At 43.8% G+C, this 22,033-nt stretch overlaps 1 protein-coding gene across 1 annotated transcript; it reads left to right on the top strand.

The window, feature by feature from the left end:
• The first annotated feature begins 1,632 nt into the window (after window positions 1-1,632).
• wnk2 (WNK lysine deficient protein kinase 2) lies at window positions 1,633-21,702 on the top strand. Its single transcript, XM_079579388.1, has 28 exons — window positions 1,633-2,990; window positions 6,753-6,925; window positions 7,271-7,491; window positions 7,828-7,985; window positions 8,066-8,154; window positions 9,921-10,140; window positions 11,211-11,472; window positions 11,797-12,068; window positions 13,129-13,239; window positions 13,350-13,445; window positions 13,576-13,959; window positions 14,134-14,652; window positions 14,794-14,843; window positions 14,931-15,090; window positions 15,159-15,275; window positions 15,360-15,530; window positions 15,608-15,650; window positions 15,731-15,868; window positions 16,087-16,898; window positions 16,988-17,045; window positions 17,135-17,199; window positions 17,283-17,866; window positions 17,955-18,187; window positions 18,256-18,489; window positions 18,615-18,713; window positions 19,838-19,882; window positions 19,955-20,256; window positions 20,619-21,702. Exons 1-28 carry the CDS (start codon window positions 2,355-2,357, stop codon window positions 20,910-20,912), a joined length of 6,546 nt encoding a protein of 2,181 aa, XP_079435514.1. The 5' UTR covers window positions 1,633-2,354; the 3' UTR covers window positions 20,913-21,702.
• Window positions 21,703-22,033: the final 331 nt, after the last annotated feature.

Consider the following 22,033-nt stretch of genomic DNA (forward strand, 5'->3'; position numbering starts at 1 on the left):
CTAACAGTATGGTCTTCCTATATGGCAGGGATATCAATAGGCTGTAAATCAAGCCAGAACAAATTGCTAGATATACAGTATACAGTGGGAACCACATGTTGACATACACTTTATAAAAAAGACACATTTGCAATTTTTTTTCTCACTGTCTGACATGAAACCAGCATTAACTTGATGGAAATGTCCTTTTTAAAAATAGAACAGCACAGCAACATCAACACTCTATCCTCTTTGTGAAGTACAGTGCAGGAGCATCATGGTGTGGGGCTGTTTTGTTGCCTCAGGGCCTGGACAACGTGCTATCATCCATCCATCCATCCATCCATCCATCCATCCATCCATCCATCCATCCATCCATCCATCCATCCATTTTCTTCCACTTGTCTGTTTCCGGGTCGTGGGGGCAGCTCAAATCACAATGCACCTGCCCCTATGGCCTACGGCCTCGTGATAAACCGGGCCAGTTGGTCTCTCATAAGGGGCTTCTGAATCGCTCTTTGTCTGACCCATCACTTAGGACCTGTTTGCCATGAGAGACCCTACCAGGGGCACAAAGCCCCCGACAACAGAGCTCCCAGGATCATTCACGTGCTCAAACCCCTGCACCACGTTAAGGTGGCGGTTCCAGGAGGGGTATGTCATCAATGGAAAATGCATTCACAAGTTTATCAAGATATTTTGCAGAAAAAAAATGAGATATTCACAATATGCATGGAATAAGTAACTGAACCCCTGTATTAAATATCTGGCTGATCCTTTATTTGCAGCAATAACTTTTTTTCTGCCATTGCAGATTAGACGCTCAAAACGATCAGGATGAATCTAGGACCATTCCTCTTTATAAAACTGCAGCAGTTCGGTGAGATTCAGGCGGTGTACTTAGTTATTCCTCCATCTCCTGTGAATGTTTACATGTTATAGCCAATATAAATATGATCAAATGTAAATATTTGGGTGGTATTATTTTAAGCAGACACTGTTTAATCATTCCTGCGATTTTGATGAAGATGGGACCACATTTAGTGAACAATTTAGGCAGAAATGTGAGAAATTCCAAACGGTGTACTTACTTTTTCTCACCACTGTATATGGTGTAATGTGGTGGGAAAATTTAAAGCAGAAGTGATGAAGCTGACACCACCACCATAGATTCATGCTGTGGGCAAAGGTAAGGCACTCTCCCACACACAATCAAAAATGGTGGATGGACACAACCATAATCTCAAATTCTCTCATTTTTATTATGAACTGATGGCTTCGGGCTGCGCATGCTGCTTTGGGATGATGAGTACATGCAGAGAGCCTACATCCTATTCATATATTATATTATTGCTAAAAACTGAAGCCACTTTATTTTGACCACAATAAGGCCTATATGTTAAATAAGAACTATATTTTCATAACATAGTCTTATATTTATTGCATTTTAATTTATAAATGTACTTGTTGTTTTGTATACTTTACTTGCAGTTGTATTATCTTACTCTTGCAGTTGTATTATCTGTCTGCCCACACCTCAGTCATTGCGCACCACTTAAGCGCTCCTGTGGCCCATAATGCCTCGGAGTAGGCTACAGCTGCTCATTGGAGGCTTATCTCGTCACGCAGAGTACGGGCAGCCGCGTGGTCCACGCTGCATATGAGGAGGCTGAGGGTGCAGCCCTTAAACGTGCAGACTCATTGGATACGCCTTGTTGCTAGGGGCGTGGGCTGTGCGTCAAACCTTCACTTTTCCAAAGCCGAAACAGGTGAGATTTGACCAAACTACAGAGAAGAGTGGTGGAAGAGGAGCCCGTGCCGCAGTGGGAAGCTGAGAGGAGTCTGTCAGTCCCGCGCAGCCCCAGGGCATCCCTGAGACGAGCGGAGTTTTAAAGGAGCAGCGCAAGGATGCTGAGGTCACACTTCCTGGAGCTGATACGGATTTGCATTCGAGATTCCAACTTGCATCTCTTTAGTCACACAGGTCTGTGTTTGGGAATGATGCCTCTATAAAGGAATCAGGAGGCTACCTGGGCGTTCAGGTCAGTGCATTGTCAACACGCCATATGGACACTATGCGGTGTGCCGTGGGTCTATCGGATGAGGTCACGGGGTAAAGTGGCAATGAAACCAGCTTCGATAGGAATAGGTCTGCGCTGTCAACTCTGCAGCAGGGTGCCAGCGGAGGAGCGCGTGAGGCGGCACGGCGAAACAGACCTCCGATGCCCTGAGCATATGCTACTGAAGACATAGCTGACGCGCTGGCAAACTGCGTCATTGTTAGTGTTGCAGGTAGGCAACAAACTCTCCAACAGCCCGGGAGAATCGTTGTCATTACGCAATGTCGCCCGGTGAGTGCTGAATAATTAAGGGGGATGAATTCGGCGGAAGATTCAAGTCTGAATCCGGCCCGGGCATCCACCTTCTCGTCTACACCCAATCTAGACACGAACTTTCCAGTAAACGCTCGCAGGCCCGTGTATGAGAACGGGACGGACCACAATGACAACATCCAAAACGAAACCGTGCGCGGAGCGAGCGACTCCTCCACAGACTACCGGGAGCTGGTCCGGCAGAGGTTTATCCGCCGGACCATGTGGGTTTCCGACTCCGAGGAGCAGCCCCTGGACCCTCAGGACTATACCAACATTAGCCCTGTGCTCAGCATTGATCTGCGCACCATCGTGGGCCGGAATCGAACCCGCAACCTTGGGAGTTCAAGCACCGAGAAGCACGCCGCACTGAAAGACCATGCTACAGAACGCGCCAGTGCCGAGGAGGCCAAAAAAGACAGCGAGCCGGAGCTCAAAGCAGACAGCACTGCTCTGGATGTGACAGGAAAGGCCGGAAGTGACGAAAATGAAGAGGAGCCCGGGATGAAAGCGGTGTCCACCTCACCTGGAGGCAGGTTCCTGAAGTTTGACATCGAGCTGGGCAGGGGCTCCTTCAAAACGGTCTACAAGGGTCTGGACACCGACACGTGGGTGGAGGTGGCCTGGTGTGAACTTCAGGTGGGTTTTGACCATGACATTAATGTTAGAATGTTAGACATTAGAGAGCACTGTAGCCACATTAATCATCATTAATTACTCAGATTTCTGTGTTTTTTCCCTGTGTCATATCTGAGTCAAGTCCTTAGGCCTAAAAACACAATGCATCTGGTTTGACCAATGCTATTGTTACATCCATATAACATATATAAATAAATGAATGAAGCTACACACATCTACATGTGTTCAGATCCATTAACTGTGGTGATGTTCATGGGCTCTGATGGAAAGACAAAAGGCGGGAAGATGCTGTTATACTTTAAGCCATCTAACTTGTCCTGACTTAGCCTCTTTTAACCTCTGCATCATTTATTCATGCAGCCTTCAGCAGAAAATGTCTTGCACCTTCTATTTGAGACTACAGAGGGTGTGCACCCTCATGACCTGATCAAATGATAACTTGCCACTCTTCTGGGTCTGTTGCAGTTGACACGGAGGAATGCTATCTGCATACCCTCTATGCAAAAAACAACAACTTTTCCACAGTCTAATGATTAGTGAATGGCATCTGTTTGGGATTTTGGATTGCTCCAGAGCCGAGGCAGACGACATCACTAATCTGCGTTGTAATCTAATGATCAGTTTATGATCAGAGTAGCTGTACAGATTAGCCTGTAGACAGACAGACAGACCTGTACCCGTGATGGCCTTTCATAGGCCCTAATACACATGCAAGTAGCTTTCTAAAGATTCATTTGGCCAGTGGTTCTCAACATGGGGGTCCAGACTCTTGCGGCGGTCGCTGTAAAAATACGAGGGGTCCCCAAATCATGTACAATGATCTTTTTTTATATCTTTTTTTAAATTATTGTAGCATGTGTGTGCTATTTTACCAGAGTGCCATTATTTGTTCTTAATTTGATTTATTTTATATAGCCATTTGTTTTTTTCCTTTAAATATATATATATACATGTACATACGGGCGTGAGTCACAAACCCCATTAATTATTATAATGGGGGTCGCGGCTCCTAGGGGTTGAAAAGCATTGCAGTAGGCCATCATGTTTGATACAAATATGAGCATTTGGACACCAAGAATGATTGAAGAACATGCATTTGTACCACAGTATATGATGCTCATAAAATACAAGGATTTAGGGAGGGCATGTTTATACCACACATTTCGTACACAAGGCAACTCAATGAGCCTTTTTCTATTTTATGCACTAACCAGACTATGCATCACCTGATTATTACATTACAAGGGCAAGTTTCTTGAAGGCACATAAGGATGATCGACTATCTGCTAATTATATTATCACATTATAAGTAGTAACAGCCTGTTAAGCAGCATGCATGTAGTGCCTGGAAGGCAGGGTCTACAATATTTGTCTTGTTAAATGGGTTTGTTATGATTACTAAACATATATTCCTCCTAGTCACAGAAAGTGTAGAGACTGGATCATGCTGACGCAGCTCTCTGCAGCGAAGCAGTAAGAAGAGAGAGAGAGTTCACTTTGGGACAGTGTTCTGAAATGTAGTGCCCAATACACAGCAAAACTCTTTGTATTTATAGTGTCGGCAGCATTGTGTGACTATTATTCAAAACCAGAGCCACATTAAAGTTTGTCATATTTTAAAGAAGGACTGAGGTGGTGTGGTACAAGCCACACCCTGCAAGGATCTTCTGTCGCAATAACCACCGTCACTAAAGCTAAAATTATCTACATACAATTAGGGCATCATGACAGATTTGAAATTACCTCTTTGGAAATGATGGGTGCTTATATATGCCGCATTTGTAACAGTTGGGCATTACAATTGATTTAAACAGCACTAAACTTGACCTGTCGTTGAAAAGACATCATCCAGAGAAAGCACTGCAACATGACCGACATCAGAATATGAAACTTTAGCAATAATCAATATGGACAAAAGGTTTTTGTTCCCAGGACATTTTAACCCACCATGACTCAATATTAAAGTGAGTAAGGCAGTGTTTATCAAAGTCTCCAGATGCTCGATATCCTCCTCTATCTGCTGACTAGATAAGACAATATACATATAATATATATATATATATTTATATATATATATATATATATATATAACTTTATAGCTGTGCAGCATGAGCACTAACCGCTGTGCCACCCACCGTGCCACCCAATGTTGTATTGTTGTTGTATTGAACATAATTTTTAAACCAATTTGTTGCGATTTGTATGGCCCTACAAGGCCACAGTAACTCAAACAGGTTCCCTTCTCATCCCATATAGTTTGATAATATTAATCGGAAAATTTGCTTCAATACTTCAGGCATACACAAAAAAATATCTTGTTTATCTGCGTAGACACATTTATTGCCTCGTCACAGTTGAATCCAATCCAACTAGAGCACTTTAAAAACAACAAAGTCGACCAAAGTACTGAACACAGTAGTGAAATTGCATTATTGATAGACAAAAGAACAGTAAAAAACACAAAGCATTCAAAAGTCAAACTTCTCAGGCTGTTTTAAAAGCCATAGAATAATGGTGCGTTTTAAGGGAGGCCTTAATATGAACAAGTGACTGTCTGTCTCAGGTGCAGGAGCAGTGCATTCCATCCTCTTTGTTTGATGAACAAGGAGTGATCTGCTGACCCGAGAGAGCGTGCAGGGGTACAGAGCTGCATCAGGTCACACAGATACTGAGGAGCCAGACCATAAAGGCATTTAAAAACAAATAGACACATTTTAACCTCAGCACAATAAGAAATAGGGAGTGTGACGTGCATTCGCTCTGAGCTGCTCGACTGTTGTGTGTAAGGTGTGCACATGTTCAAAAGGCCAACTCTGTGTCAAGGTAAAACAAGAGAGTTGTACAACACAAGACGTGCAGCAGAAGTTTCCATCTTAAGAATTTAACGTGTATGATGTAATTTCAGTCATAGGCCGAGGCAAGTGCCTGGGGCCACCAAGTCAACCCCTTAGAGCAGACTAATTATTAATCATTTTTCAGAATTGTTGCAACTGTGTGACTGTACAGCTAAAAAGAAATATTATTTAACCAGATTTTAACAGTTTTGACCCATCAATGTACATCAGTGTTTTGGAGGTCGCAACCTGAAAAGTTTGGGAATGACTGTTCACAAGCACACATTGGGCCCGAGCACACTTCGATATCTTGCCACTCCAGACTTAGCACTTTTAAGTGGGAAGTACGTGGGGTGGAGAAACACTCCCCCAACCAGAAGAGGCTGCCAAGAAGGGGCGGGGGAGTAGGGGAGTGGGGGGTGAACATGTGCATCTGTTTTGGTCGAGTTAACACGTTTACAGCCAAGCAAGTTCTGACCCACACCATTGTTAAGCTCACTATGGCGTTAATAAAGTTTTTAGTTTGACCTGTGAGATCCTATAATGCTTAAGGAAGAACACAAGGCAGCGTGATGTAAACAAGGAGATACATGTGAGGCTGCCATCAGAGCACCGCTCTCAGTGCTGCTAATAATCCATGCCTCAGTAGACCTCTTCTCTTTTTATAAGCGACGCCCTCTCACAGGTGGCGCAGGCACATAATGCAACTGTTGCGCCACTCAGAAAATAGCTATTGAGTTTGCGCAGTCCTTGCACCAGGCACAAGATCTGGCCAATTTTCTTTGACATACAGGTCCAAAACGCCTCTTATGAAACCATTATATTCCCCCTCCACACTTACTAAAACTCACAGTCCACAGAGTAAACCCTTGAACTTTGTGCTAAAACAGTCGCATTAACTAATTCACGTCTTTTATTTCTGGTTAAGGAACGGAAGCTATCTAAGGTGGAGCGTCAGAGATTCAAAGAGGAGGCCGAGATGTTGAAGGCGCTGCAACATCCAAATATAGTGCGCTTCTATGACTTCTGGGAAACACAGGTGAAAGGGAAGAAGTGTATTGTCCTGGTGACAGAGCTGATGACCTCAGGAACTCTCAAAACGTGAGTTCACACATCTGAATCAAATTGAGTTACTGTTTCCTACTTATACTTTTCTGTTACAGTGATGCTTTAGTTCTGTATATGTGATGCGATTTTTCAGGACTTTTGACCATTCAAGGAAAAGGTGTTAATTGCTTTAGCTGGTCTTAAAGCTGGGGTACCTGACTTCTTGTTGTTGTAGCACATTGTCTTCACCTAAGTATTTATTGAGCGATGGAAGATAGACGTAGAATCTAAATGAGTGCAATTTATTTTGGGGATGATCTTTACTTTGCCGCCTTTCAAACCCAAAACGATGATCGTGTTTGTGGAGGTACCTCTTCTAAACTACATTTTATTCCTCAGGTACCTAAAGCGCTTTAAGGTCATGAAGCCCAAAGTGCTGCGGAGCTGGTGCAGACAGATCCTGAAGGGGCTGCACTTCCTCCACACCAGGACCCCTCCCATCATTCACAGAGACCTCAAGTGTGACAACATCTTCATCACAGGACCCACTGGATCTGTCAAGATCGGAGACTTGGGCCTGGCTACGCTCAAGAGGACGTCCTTCGCCAAAAGTGTCATTGGTTAGTCAGCCATGAGAATTAGTATATGGATACACACACACACAAAGAACACAGCATTCTGTACACACAAAGCGAAATCCACAAATTGAATATTCCATGATAACCCCTAGTTAGAAAATAAATAAATCAGAGAAGAAGTCAATTTATTCTTTGCAGTGTCTTTTTGTACCGTCATTCATTTGTCTGGTTGATTTGAAAACCATTTGAAATTTTCAATCATTCTTGAATTTCAGACCCCTGACACTTATTGATTGTGAGATTGCTCAGCAGGATGAAAACTTATAGCTCAGAGCCTTTGTTTTGATCGTTTTTCTCTGCCCTAATCGAATGGTCCAGGCACTCCTGAGTTCATGGCCCCGGAGATGTACGAGGAACACTATGACGAGGCGGTGGACGTCTACGCCTTTGGGATGTGTATGTTGGAAATGGCCACCTCAGAATACCCTTACTCTGAATGCCAAAACGCTGCCCAGATCTACCGCAAAGTCACCAGTGTGAGTAGCTCCGTCTGTATGAACAAAAAAATCAATAACCTAAGCTTTTTACTCACAATTTTTGCTCCTTGTGATTGCAGGGGGTAAAACCTGCCAGCTACTGCAAAGTCAGTGACCCAGAAATAAAGGAGATCATTGGGGAGTGTATCTGCCACAAGTGGGAAGAAAGGTATGCAGTTTAGTAGGGCTTTAAGTTTGTTCGTATTGCGTTGCTGTTGTGTTAGTGCCTCTATTATTACCTCTGCCTGTTGAATGTCCACGGCCATGTTCATTTATTCGACATGGATGGCTTACATTAGCAGTGTTCTGGACTTTGGGAATGGCATTTTCAGAGTTTTTCATTTTTATTTTCATTGGTGGTGCAAGGGTGGCACTCGATTATGCTTGGGTGGTACAAGGTCCGGCCCAAGTCTTTAAGGCTTTTCAGCATAAAAACAAACACACATGCACAGGTTTGTGTGTAATTTCTCCATATTTGTTAACAACAACAAGCACTTAACTGAATTGGCTTGACTAAACATATCATAGGTTTAGTTGATTAAAGCAGTACTAAGTAACTTGTTTATCCTAAAGGCCCTATACCTGATTTTTTCATTTGAAACAATGAAAGAGGAACCCACTCAATTAAAATGTTGCTTGTGGTACAAACTCATTCCTAACTTTCCAAACATATTTGTAGCAGCCAAGGTCTCTAAACTAAAGGAGGACAAAACAAATTTCATTCCATAACTCGAAAAAAATCTGTCATCTCCCCCTGGTGTCTCTGGCCAGAAAACCACACTTGCAGCTTTCCCTGCACCAGGTCAGAGGCCCCTTTACACTCTAATGGAATCACAAAGAAGAATCGAACAGGCTAACGGGCAAAGCTTACTGTGGGCTAGCCCCACTTGAACAGTATTTACAGCCAAGTTACTCATTAAGACAATTAATGAGTAAAAAACAATTGCAACATTCTACAACACCTGCAGTGGTGCTTGTGGCCTCTAGGGGCATGAGTTACTTAGTTCTGCTTTAAATCTAGACCAGGAGTGCCCAAAGTGCCCAAAACTATTCTGTTGGCCCTACTTTTACGCTGCGTGTGGTTAAAACTCTCTTCCATTCATTCTCAATGGTAAATATGGATGCAGTACACTTTTTGACCACCTGCGTCAAATTGGGGGCGCTGTTTAACTCCTTTTGGAAACACTGTTGTGGTGACTTGGTATTTATTAATCACAGTGTTGTAGCATCAACTTTCAGTTTTCCATCTTTTATTGTAAAGGTTGTTAACATCGACAACAGTATATGTTAAAAATTGACTTATAAAAGAATTGATGCTGGACTAACACTTTCAAAATAATCTAATGTGGCATTTTCTTTGAGTTAACGATGAGGTAAAGTTAATGTAGGTGCTGTAGATGCAGGTGTTTTTTTTTTTTTTTTTTTACATTTAAATTGCTACAATTGTTGATTTTGTTCTACTAAAACTAGGCTTTTGCCATTGTTACCATTTGTTTTAATATAGCATGTTATTTGCAAAGATAGAATCAAATGCAAATGCAATTTGCAGTTATATGTATTTCGTGCTTGACATCGCCGTGTATGCCCCGTGACCCACAGGCACTTTTTCATTTTGGCCCTCGGAGACAAAAAAGTTTGGGCACCCCTGATCTAGACAAAAGCTAAAAAGAATCATTAGACTAAATTAAGGCTGCACAGTTTTGAAAATATATCTCACCCTTTCTTAATATTTGAGAAATGACTGAAATATGAACTTCTAAACCAGTGCAATAGTCAGAGGAACTTTAGCAGTTTGTAGAGGGATAAACTGCAGATTTTGTACAGATTGTGATTCAGATTCAGACTAAAATGAAATAAAATGATTTCTTATAATCAGCACCAGCCGCCTGACTCAGTAACGTTTTTACATTTGTATTGGTGTTTTCCTTCTGGCAGGTTCTCCATTAAAGATCTTTTAAACCACGCTTTCTTTGCCGAGGACACAGGAGTGCGTGTAGAGCTTAACGAAGAGGATGATGGGAGAAAGACTACTATTGCTCTGAAGCTTTGGGTGGAGGACCCTAAAAAGCTTAAAGGGAAGTACAAAGACACAGGCGCCATTGAGTTTACCTTTGATCTGGAGAATGAGGTCCCCGAAGTGCTCGCTCAAGAAATGGTAAAGAAATATTTTATTCAAACTGTGGATTGTTTGGGTCAAAGTGGAAGTATTTAACACATGTCTAATAAGTACTTAAGTTAATGTTGGCCTTTACGCAATTCATTTTTTGCCAATCAAACCTTTTGTGATTAGGAAAGGCATTAGTTAATGTAAAGTAATACATTTAGCAGCCTTTATCGGTTAATTAGAAAGACAGGAACAATGGAAGTGACCTCCCTCTCTCCTGGTACAGCTGAATTTTTTGCCTTTTTTCTGCTATCTGCATTTGTGGTTTCTTTGTTCCACATTGTTTTCTGGATACCTTTGTACGTCTTTGCTGTGTTTTTGTGGAGGTTTGGTGGATTTGTTTACTGTGAGAGTCCAAAATGGTCCTGAAGAAAGCAGCTTTTTAAAGGTAAACAAAAATGCTAGTTTATCAGCTAGACCCATTTGAGATCTACAAATTTCTTCCTCTGAGACACTGAAGAGGCACCAAGAGCCCCCACACCAGCAGCACTGAGGAGGCGTCACAAGAGGAGCTACAGGAAACAAATATGGGACAAACAAGGAGATAGTGAAAGACTGTTGTGGAGTGGAGGGAGCTGCAGGAGGAAGAGGAAGGAGGAGGTGGAGCTGACCAGTGCAGGACACCACGCTCTGAAACAGGGACAAACCCAGGAGGCGCTGCACTGTTTGAGGATCAGAGGAGATAGAGGGCAGCCAGCCAGGCTTCTTCCGAATGCTACAGTTTCCCCGTCCTCCAAGGTCATGCGGGTCAGGTTGACCCACAGTGGCAGCAGCTCAGAACTGACACTTGAACACTATTTCTTTGTACGCTTGTAGAATGACAATAAAGCACTTACTTACTTACTTACTTATGATCCGTACTAGCTGGAGTTCATTAGTCATTTGTTATACTACTAAGCTAATATGTTAGATATACAGTATCTAACATATTGGCTTAGTAGTGCCTTTTTTTGTTTGACCTTTTTGTTTAACAGGAAATTATCAATGGTCTAAGACAAGTGACTGCACTGGGTGAAACTTGAGCTTCGTGGCGTTGATTGTTTTACAATTTTCTTTTGTAGGTTGAATCTGGATTCTTTCTGGAGTGTGATGTGAAAATTGTTAGCAAGTCCATTCGAGACCGCGTGGCCCTGATCAAATGGAGAAGAGAACGGAGAGACAAAGTGACAAACGGAGATACAGAGAAGAAGCCGCAGCCAAACCTCCTGCAGGTCCCGGGAGCTGCTCCTGCGGTGGCTCTGGCTACAGACTGTGAGGAGCATGAGGGCGAGCTACAGACGCTGGTCTGCAGTGTGCCCATCACAGCACCTGCCACATGTACGAGTCAGTATGAATGCACAGATATGTATCACAAGCCTTGACGTTACTTTGAGGTTATGTACATGACTACATTCGCTTTTGCTAATGAATCAAACAATTGAGCATCCACAGACAATTTCAATGCATAAAAGTGAGTTATCTCATGCCTTTAAATTATGGCATTATTTTAGAATGCAGCTAGAATATTTAAAAGTTACAGTGACTGCAGTGTTTGCTTTAGTCAGCAGTGATAAATCAACACTCATCGCCTCTTGTCTTGTCCTTCCTCTGAATCTGTCCTTTCAGCAGAGGACATTGTTATGAGTTATGTTTTCTTTTCTTTTATAGTCGACATCAGTTCCACCATCCACTTAGACCAACACCAGACCCAACAGAATATACCCAGTCAGTCTATAGTGGAGCTGCCCAGCGCTCAGACATCCAGCCTTCCTGCACAGACTGACCCTCCGCTGCAGCAGGGGTCTAACCAGCAGTCAACAGCACAGGAGTATTCTTCAGCCTCCACACAAGTACAACAGGGAGGCTCTCAGCCTGCAACAAGCCAAATGCATCATAGACCTACACCGACCCTTCTCCAGGAGCCACATCATCCTCAAACAGTAAGTGTGTCACTTGGATGTCTTCCAATTGTTTTTATTCATTACATGATTAACACTTTTTTTATTTCAATATCTAAATGACTTAGCACCACCACCGCGATCAATTCGTCCATCCACTCCTTGCTGAATCTAAGCAGCCTCCCAGGCGTGGAAGTGCCCCTCTGGTCGGAATGGGCCACTGTAGAATGCACTGTAAGAAAGTTAATCTGAGCCCTGGAGGAAGTTACCTATTTGCTGACGAAAAAGACTCAATACAAAGTGCTGACAGTCCAGTGTCTAAAAATCATCCTTTACTATCTCCTGTACGTGCCTCCCCTCTCCGGTCACACAATGAGTCAGCATTCAGTCCTTTCAGTTATCTTCGCCCTCAGAATTTACAACCTCACAGTCTGCAGCCACAGCACTACTGCAGGCCATGCATGTCCCTCCTCAAAGGGACGACTAAAGGCGGGCAGTCTGTGGGACACACTCCTTCACACTGCATCGCTTCCTGTACTCAGGGTCCCACATCTCCTCTTCTGACACCTTCAGCAACACAGGCGTTGACCAACTGTACTGTACTATCCTCAAGGACTCAACCTGTGTGCTCCTGTCCTGTCTCTCTATCCTCCCAACAACCGTCAAAGCATTTACTTGAGGGTGGAGATCTTACTTTACTTAATCACTGCCTCCATCACATCGTGGGGCGTCGGACCAGTTTCCCCGCACTGCGAGTCGCAGGAGCTTCCTGTTGGTCATCTCGACAAACAGATCCTATTGCATCATGTGATGAGAGTCAGAACATTGACCTTCCATTGGCCTTGCCCTCAGATATGTGCAGGAATCCCCAGTTTTCACCTGAGAATGAAGACAGAGCAGACTCATTGGTATGTCAGAGAAAGAAGAAAGACATATCCCTGCGATAGAACTAGTGGCTTTGTCCGTAGCTGCCTAATACTGTATTCATGGCCTGTCCACGGCAGCAGCTGGTACCAGTTAGACTAACAAAGATGCTTTTTGCGTTAGTGTTTGCTTTATTTTCTTACATCTCTTGGGAATCATGCCATTTTTATTTTTTCAGACAGGGATGCCTCTGGCCACTTTGCAGCTGGATCGACAAACAGCACAGAACCTCTCTTCTTCTGCAGCTCCCACTGCTCAGCAGACCCAGCTCTCTGTGCAACTCGAGCAGGTAAAGCAACAGCACTAATATGACCAGTTTATCTTTCAGTATTTATTGTTTATTTTGTTTATGGAACATTTGCAATCAGAGAAAAATGCTATTACTTGTTTGGTTTTCAGTCCCAGCTGGTGTCTGGGGAAGAGTCCAGTCCGTCTCACATGCCTGCTAACTTCTCACTGCCAGCGCCTGGGTTCCCACTACAGATCAGTACACAGGTATGTGCATGGGTCACCATCCACACAAAAAGCTACACTAACCTCGAGGCTTAAGGGCTTAAGTGAATGTTGTCCCCGTCGACTGGTGTCTTTTTTTCATTTTGTTTCATTTTCCCCTTTTCTTTCCCAGTTTTCTTCACCATGTCCAGGCACAACCTCTCCCTTCTCCCCAGCTCCTCTGTCATCCATCAATCCAAGCAGTGGATCTATCCTGTCCAGCCCCTTTTGTTCACCCACAGCCCATTTTACTCTCCCTCTGAACGTGCCCCTTCATCCCTGCTCCCTCCCCACACCTATGCACCTCACTCCGCTGTATGTTCCCTCTGTCACACCCTGTAGTCCACTGCTGGTCACCACCATGCTGCCTGCTGTGGCTCCACAGCAGAACGGCTATGGACCCCACACAGGCCCAGGTGGCATCCATTCCCCTCACTTCTTGCCTTTCTCTCAGGTTCAACCCACCCCTTTCCCTGCTCCCTACCTTGAGCAGCTCCTGGCTGGACAGCCTGTCCAGGTGAATATTTGACTCAGTTCTCAGTTAATGATTGAGTCACAACGATTACTGAAACGGTGATTTAAGCTTGAGTGGTCTAATCTTCACATTAAATGCATGCAGAGCATGCAGTTGATAATGTATGTAGGCTATTTTTGTATCGCCAAAAGAAGATTGTCCTGTTTTTTTTTTCAGGTACATGTGATCGCTCCTCAGAAGAATCTAGGAGATCAGATCCTTGCTGCCCCCTCAGTCATTCCACATACTCAGTGTACCCACATGGGTAGTGAAGATAAACAAGCAGCTACAGCAGCTCAGAAAATAGTCCCTGACTCAGTCTCAATGGAAACTCCAGTTGCTTTACAATCTTATCGATTATGTTCACCTCCAAATCAATCTACACCTCCACCTGCTGCTGTGTGTCAAACTGAAGGTCCCTCTGTCCAATCCCAGCATCAGACCAGTCCAACTCTAAAAGTGTTACCTCTGACCTCAGCTCCATTATTGCACCCATCAGCCCCTGGGTCGGCCCAGGTTCCCTCTGCTGCTGCGTTGGCACAAGCACAAAATGCAGCCACTCCTCAGATGGCAGATCTGCAGCCTGCTGGCATTCTCAGCACTGTGTCACTGCCTGAGTGTGCCAGCCTAGCCCCAACACAGCAGAACTCTGAGACAACTGCATCCAGCACCATCCAACATGAACATGGCTTAGAGGTATGAGTAAAGCCAAAGTTTGTGTGACAGTAATTCATTGTTATTGTATATTGCAGTTTACATGCATTTAAAGGTCTATTTGGCGAAATGTAGAATCAGACCAGTATATTTTCTATTGTCTCTTCTTTTTATTGTTTTCAGGATTCACTGAAGGAGAAACCAGCATCATTACCAAACTACTGCTTCGACAGGTGTGTGCATCTTAGCTTCAGTGGTGAGCTGAACAGAATGGTGTGTGAGTGGGTTAAAAAGATAACATTGAAATTGTTTTCATATAGCGTCAACTCTGATGCAGCCTCTGGTAAAGAATACAGTGATGGCTATGATAGTCTTGCCAGTGCGGGAAAAGGAGATGGAAAGCCTAAAAAGCATCGCAAGTCTACAAGAACACGTTCTCGTCAAGAAAGGACCGGCAAACCTAAACTGAGCATGCTCAATGTACGTCACAGTAAATGTATGCCATTTCTGGAACAAACATGCAGTGTCTGATTGTTGCATGTTGTCAGGTTTCTAACGCTGGTGATAAAATGGTCGAATGTCAACTTGAAACTCACAATCACAAGATGGTGACTTTTAAATTTGACCTGGATGGAGATGCTCCAGAGGAAATAGCCACATACATGGTTAATTGACTTCATCCATGTCCCCATTTATTTATTTACGTTCATTTTTTGATTAAAAGGAAATTTGTGTTTATTTTTCTCCAGGTAGAAAATGGTTTTATTTTGCTCTTAGAGAAAGAAATCTTTATCGATCAGCTAAAGGACATAGTGGATAAGGCTGAAGATATGCTGAATGAGAACACTGAGGGAGAGAAAGTGGCTGTATTGAGCTGTAGTCCACAGCATGGCCAGGCTGCAGAGGGTCTGCTTGGAGAGGTAAAGGGAATGCTCCCAAAAATACATTTGGATTCTCCAAGATTGACATTTACTGATACACAGCCCTTTTGTTGTAGAGTCAACAGACTGGTGCTTCTCAGCCTGTCTATCAACAAAATGGTTAAAAAACGTCATGAATTATAATACCTCATCATTTCTGTTTCTATATCATATAATCACTTTGACTGCTTTGATTGCAGTTCTTCATACAGGAAAACGATGGTTCATAATCTGTCCTGTGGAGGAGACCCCCATTCAGGAGACATCAGCGCAGTCGCCTGGGAACGCTGCTCCAACTCAGGACGACTCTGGAGCCAGACGACCTTCAACTCTCAGAGGTGACCATCCAATTCCTCAATGATCCAACTCATGTGAAACAATAGCACCATCTGCTGTCGCCACAGTAAATGGGGGAATACAGGTTTACAGTAATCTGATTTCATTGACCTTTTTTCTTTAAGATGCAGTTTTCAGCATTAAGTCATTGTGGGTAAAAGTTGAGTTCTAGAGTTAACAAATGTTAAATGAATGAATGTTCTTGTTATTGTTTTTGCAGAGGATGGCTCATCTTCCACAATGTCTGGTGGAAGTGGAGGATTTCCATATGATGTTTATGGATTTTGTAGTCCTCCAATAATGTGTAACACAGACCCCCTACTCTTAGCCACTTTGTCCCCTCCTGTGTCTGCCCCCCCAACTCTGCAGTCTGTCACATCAGTGGAGCCGGCTGTTAGCTCTGTGCTGCAGACTGCTCCACAGACCACTCAGTATCGCGAGGAGTCTCAGGACACTCCTGTGAGCACCATGTCCCCTATAAACTCCATCCAGCCTCTAGCAGAGCTCTCGTGTCCTATAGCCGAGGAGCTACCCTGCTGTCCTCTGGCTATCCCACTGTCTCTGGATGTGAGCGGCCCACAGACAGGCACCCCTCTCAACCCTCTACCACTGCATGAGCCAACTTTATCCAAAGAGCCTCTGTCTGCGCCTTTCACATCTGCAGCACGTGACCGGCCCCAGCAGCCGGTGGTGCTGCACCAGCCTTTCTCCAATGTGACAAAAGTTCCCTCACTGCCCCAAAGCCCAGCACCCTCCCAGCACGGGGCAGGGGCTGCCGAGTCTGATGTAGAGGGAAGAATTGGGCGTGGAGGCTTTGTGGACAGCACCATAAAAACCCTGGATGAGAAGCTGAGAAACTTACTTTATCAGGAGTATGCTCCTATGTATCCATCGGGCAGTACTGCAGAGACCCCGGGATCAGGCACAGAGTACATCCAGTCGCCTCCAGGTCCGGATAGTGTCACACTTGGGTCAGGAAACAGCACCCCAGGGCCCATCGGGGAGAGTCGCTATCGGGCAGGGGAACAACTTGTGAGTCATAATAGAATACCGGTAATCATTATACAGATTTTAGTTCAAGTATGTATGAAATTTTAAAGATCTATTTGTGTCCCTGATAGCCCCAGATTCCTGAGAGAATTGATAGCTTGAGCACGCTCAGTGACTCAGCTGTCTGTGGTATGTGTACATATTATTTATATGCATTATTTGTACATTACTGCTATTACTTAGAGTAAACACTATATTGTTCAATATTTGTCGAAAAGCTTCACTGTCAAGAAGAAATGTTCCACATTCTGCCTCTTGCTCTGGGACTAGAGGCCGATTTAAGGTAAGGTATACTGTTCTTGCGCATGGTGGTCGTCTTAGTACATGAGAAGATTATGATTAACAGACTGCTCTGTTAATCTATAGATCATGTCTGTCCCTCCTGAAGTGGCAAACAGACGGGATGTAAAGCAGAGGAGCTGGAGTAGTGCGGCCTCTCCCGCTCAGCCTGCTGGGTACATAATGGAGCATGATCAGGAGGAGGTCTTGGCTCCCTCTACGACAATCGGCCGTTTCTCAGTAGTGAGTGCAGAGGATGAGCTCACACAGCGAACGCGGTGCAGTCGCTACTCTGCCCCTCCCGACTTCTACCTGGACACTCCGCCTCAACCGGTCAAATGCGGGTCACTGCCTCGGGCCTCCAGCTCTGTCCCGGTGGATGTCACTGTTCACGCACGCTTCATGTCGTCTGACTCCGGGGCAGAGAGCAGCCCGGCCAAGCTGCCCCCTTCCACCCCGTCCCAGCACAGTCGCTCTGAAAGAAGAGGAAGTGACCTCATGAAGAGAGCAGTAGCCTTTTTGCGCCGTTCAGGGCGCAGCAGCAGCGTTCAGAGCTCGGACTCCCCAGCCCGTCATGGAGGGGTGCATGGTTCAGCTTATGGCAGCAGTGACAATGACTCGGAGATGGAAGATTCTGACATCAAGAAAGAGTTGCAGCGACTCAGGGAAAAGTATGTTTAATTATTACTTAATATTATGTTTTGTTATATTATATTATTATTATACAGAATTAACGTCATTCTTTCTCCATATTTTTAGACATTTGCGGGAAATTTCAGAGTTGCAGGCCCATCAGAGAGGGGAAGTGGAACTGCTGTATCATCGGCTTGGTAAAGTCCCTCCTACTGGCCTGGGGCTTTCCCACACAGCGCCACCTACAGGCCGTAGAAAGAGGTCCAGTAAACACCGGCTCAAAGCGGGCAAACTGCTAAGTCCTTTGGTTCAGCAGTTTAGAAATGTCACAACCAGAACTAATGAATCCAGCAAGGCCTGTTAGTGTCCTTTTAACTTCATGTAGTGTGATAAACATGTGCATCTGACATGCTCCTGTCTCCTGCAGCTGCAGCTTATGCTGGTGCAGGGGAGACAGTGGGGAGTTTGAATGGATCTCCAGCTAAAGGGCCTTCACTGAGTCACGGTCGCCCTCGCTCCTGCACCAGCCACCTGCCCACCTCCACCTCAGAGCCAGTGCACACACAGCAGCCCTGCTCTCTCAAGGGCTCCTTCTCCTCTGACAACATTTACTCCGGGACACACGCAGACGGCACCAGCCCAGCAGCTCCTACCGCGCAAGGTAACAGCAACATCTGTTCCTCTTAGAACAGGGCTGCAAACTTGAAGATTCATGAAATAAAGCAGATATTCAGATACACGCTTTTCACTCTGGTGTGTTCATCTTTGATTATATTCCCTCTGCAGGCTGGTCTAATTACCCTCCACCGACAGAGAGTGTCACTTATAGATCCAGTAGCAAGCCACGCGCTAGATTTCTGAGTGGGCCCGTGTCTTTATCTATCTGTTTGTATCTCTTATTGTTCGACATAGATTTGTTTTGGCTTTTTATTTTCATTTCACATAAAGCCACTTGTTGTCTATTTTGTTGGCAAGAAAAGGAATTATTTATTCAAATCTTAAACTTAATCTTTATCATGATTAGAACAATTATAATCTATAATCTATTCAGCTAGTCCAGGGGTGTACAAACTTTTTTTCATTGTGGCCGGTGGTCAATGTAGGGAAAGATTCAACTGAGTGCATTTAGCTGTGCTTCCAAACCTTAATGCCAGCTCTGTCTCACACTAAAATATTAGTTGTTGAGGTTATAATCATGTGAAGGACTGTACTTGCAGTCAAAAGTACGTGTGAACTAAGCATGAGGGCCGACAAGAATTTGCTGAGGGTTGCATTTGGCTCCCGGCCGGGCCGCACTTTGGGCACCTCTGTGCTAGTCCTAGTTTGACCTGTTGTGTTAGTTAAGTTCACTGACACTTTGGCCTTGATGTAAGGTTTGAATAACTTCGTGTCAACACTGGTGGTGCAACAGTGTCAAAGCACAGCATTTGCATGGCTACATTATTTCAGATCTGTTTTAAAATACAAACCCGTCGCTGTCACCTTTTTCAACATAAGCAGAGGTGGGTAGAGTAGCCAAAATATTTACTCAAGTAAATGTAACATTACTTTAGAATAATTTTACTCAAGTAGAAGTAAAAAGTAGTGACACAAACAAAACAAAATAATGTGAAAATTGCAATATTTTCAATGCAAATCACAAAAGAACAAATGAAAAGAAATCATTATGAAGAATTAAGTAACAAAACACAAAATGAAGATTGGTCACATTGACACAAGTTACTATTTTTTACAGCTACAGATATGTCATTTTAATGTTTCTCAAGTAGAAGTAAAAAGTACTGTATGAAAAAAGTTACTTAAGTACATGCGCTTGAGTAAATGTAACTGAATACTATCCACCTCTGAACATAAGTCATTGCGCAGCATGATGGCGCGTAAGAGCTGCTGCACTTTTACTGCTTATTTTGAGTTATTTCTTTGCATTTTGGTACAAGCCATTAGGAGCCTTTAAGTGTTTGTCTAAAGATGTACCGTATATGGCATAAATAAACTATTTCATCTTTTAGGGTCAACACTTAAGCGGCTGTGTTTGGGCAAAGACCGCGGCAGCAGTAAGTGCTGATGGTCTTAGTTATATGGGCTTCTCCTGTCCCAATTTAACTCGTACATTTTGTTTGTCCCAGGGCCAGGTGCAGGACCTGGAGGTCTCTTGCAGCCCCACCAGCCGCCTGCTGGCTCCACCCCTCCGCCTCATCAGCCCATCATCGGCCTCGCTCAGGCCAATAACAGTAACAACAAAACACGCTCTTACAGTGTCACTGAACATGTCCTGTCTGAAGACCTGCAGAGGCTCATGGATGACTGGGCCCAGGAAGTGCTCATTGTGACTCACCGTCCCGGGACAAACTCTTTGAGCATCAGTGGGCAGCGGCTTTGGGAAGAGACACCCCAAAAACATCCACAACAGCAAACCAATGTCTCCAGTGTATGTTTACACGCAAACCATTATTTTTGAGTTATTTAAATTGTCAGTGACAAAAATTACAAAGTGTTTTAAACAAATATATTGGTCGAAAAACAGAATATCATAATGTTAAGCAAAACCATGTCTATATTGGTCTATACATTAGAACATGACTTTATTTTCGATGTTTAATGATAACTTAGCAGACTTCAATCTCAACTCAACTACACATTGTACTTCCCTAATCATTGTCTGAAAGTATAAGTTAAGTTAAGTTATACTTTATCACACCCAAAACAAACATAAAGTTAATTGTCCAAAGAAGTGTTTACCTTTTTCCTACAGTTCATTTCTAAATGTTTTCTGTTTGTATGATGTTGCAGGTGTGGGCTGCGGTGGATCAAAACTCCTACAGCCTTCCTCCGGCTGATGGTGCGGGGTGTGCCCTGTCGAACCATGCCTCCCCACGGCATTGTGCCTGCTACCAGCCCCTGTCCGTGTCTCCGCTCCAGGCTCTACCATCTCAGCTCTCTGTCAGTCAGGGGCCTAGCCTGCACTACCCCCACCCCCCCGGAGGAGTATTTGCTTTCCCATCTGTCTCATCAGCACAGGATGCCCTCCCCATCCCAGCCACATCTCCGTCCTCTCAGCCTCTTCATGACCCAAGGGCTCAGTGACTGCAGTAGCATTGTGTCTTCCAACTAGTAAATAATAGTAAATAATATGTGCATATATTGTATATATTCAACCAGCATGATTTGTACATAGTAGTGACTTTTAGTTTTAATTCTGACTAAAGCCACATTTACACATTAGGCCATACATTTGACGACAGTCATGAAATAGAAACATCTGGAGTTTATGAAGTTCATCAACTCGACTATATACTGAATCTTAGTGCTCATTAGGTATGCTTGTACTGGCACTACTTCAACATAATGAAAACTGTGGAAAGTTAATATTGAAGATTTAGCATAGATGAAGGTGGTACTATAAATCTACAGAGGGTATGCAGATAGTGTTCCATCACGGCAACAAGCATAGCAACAGAGCCAAGTGGCAAGTCTGATTTTTTTAATTTGATTTGACACTCAATACAGAATATTGAGGGTTTTATTTAGAATAAAAAGAACACATGTGCATACCCTCTAAATTATGCCAGTGGTTCCCAAACTTTTCTCACTGACTTGTGTGTGTTTAGACCTCATAAAACAGTGGTTCTCTGCTGGTGGGTCGGGACCCAACAGTCGGGCACTATTTCCAGTGAGTTGTGCATAGATATAATATACAAGAGATTATCATAGTAATGATCCCGTGTGGCCTGTGAAATGAACATGGCTGCGCAATCTTCTCACACGAAGCCTGTTCCTTAAAAGGACAAAAAGGCGGGAAGCCCCGCCCTTGCGGGGCAGGTGGTCCGGCTAGGAGCCTCCACAGAGCTACAGAGCCTGTCAATCATAGATATAGGCTTTTATAAAAATATAAAACAATAAAAATATAGCCCAGCGTTGTCATAGCAATTTTTGGAAAAAAAAGAAACTTTTTGGAGCCAGGCTTTAAAGCAGTGCTAGGGAGGTGAAAAGTTTCTTTTGTAATCTCCCCATTTTAGGTAAAAGTTTAAATGAATATTGTCTATGGGTTGAGACTTGTTGGGTGGGTGTCAAAGCCACATTAGTTGAGAACCACTGCTATAAAACATCTGCAGACCCTCAGCTGTAAATCAACATTCACAAAAGTTGCATCTGTGGTAAATTCTTTGCCCATGATATAAAAAGGTGCAACCTTAACATAAACCCAC

This window comes from Gobius niger (genome assembly GCF_951799975.1).
Source record: "Gobius niger genome assembly, chromosome: 20".
Classification (NCBI taxonomy): Eukaryota; Metazoa; Chordata; class Actinopteri; order Gobiiformes; family Gobiidae; genus Gobius; species Gobius niger.

Coding starts and splice junctions, on each gene's coding strand:
- wnk2 (XM_079579388.1), top strand. CDS start 2,355: ATGAATTCGGCGGAAGATTCAAGTCTGAATCCGGCCCGGGCATCCACC. Junction 2,991..6,752: donor TGGCCTGGTGTGAACTTCAG/GTGGGTTTTGAC, acceptor TTTCTGGTTAAG/GAACGGAAGCTATCTAAGGT. Junction 15,651..15,730: donor GCCTGTCTATCAACAAAATG/GTTAAAAAACGT, acceptor CTTTGATTGCAG/TTCTTCATACAGGAAAACGA.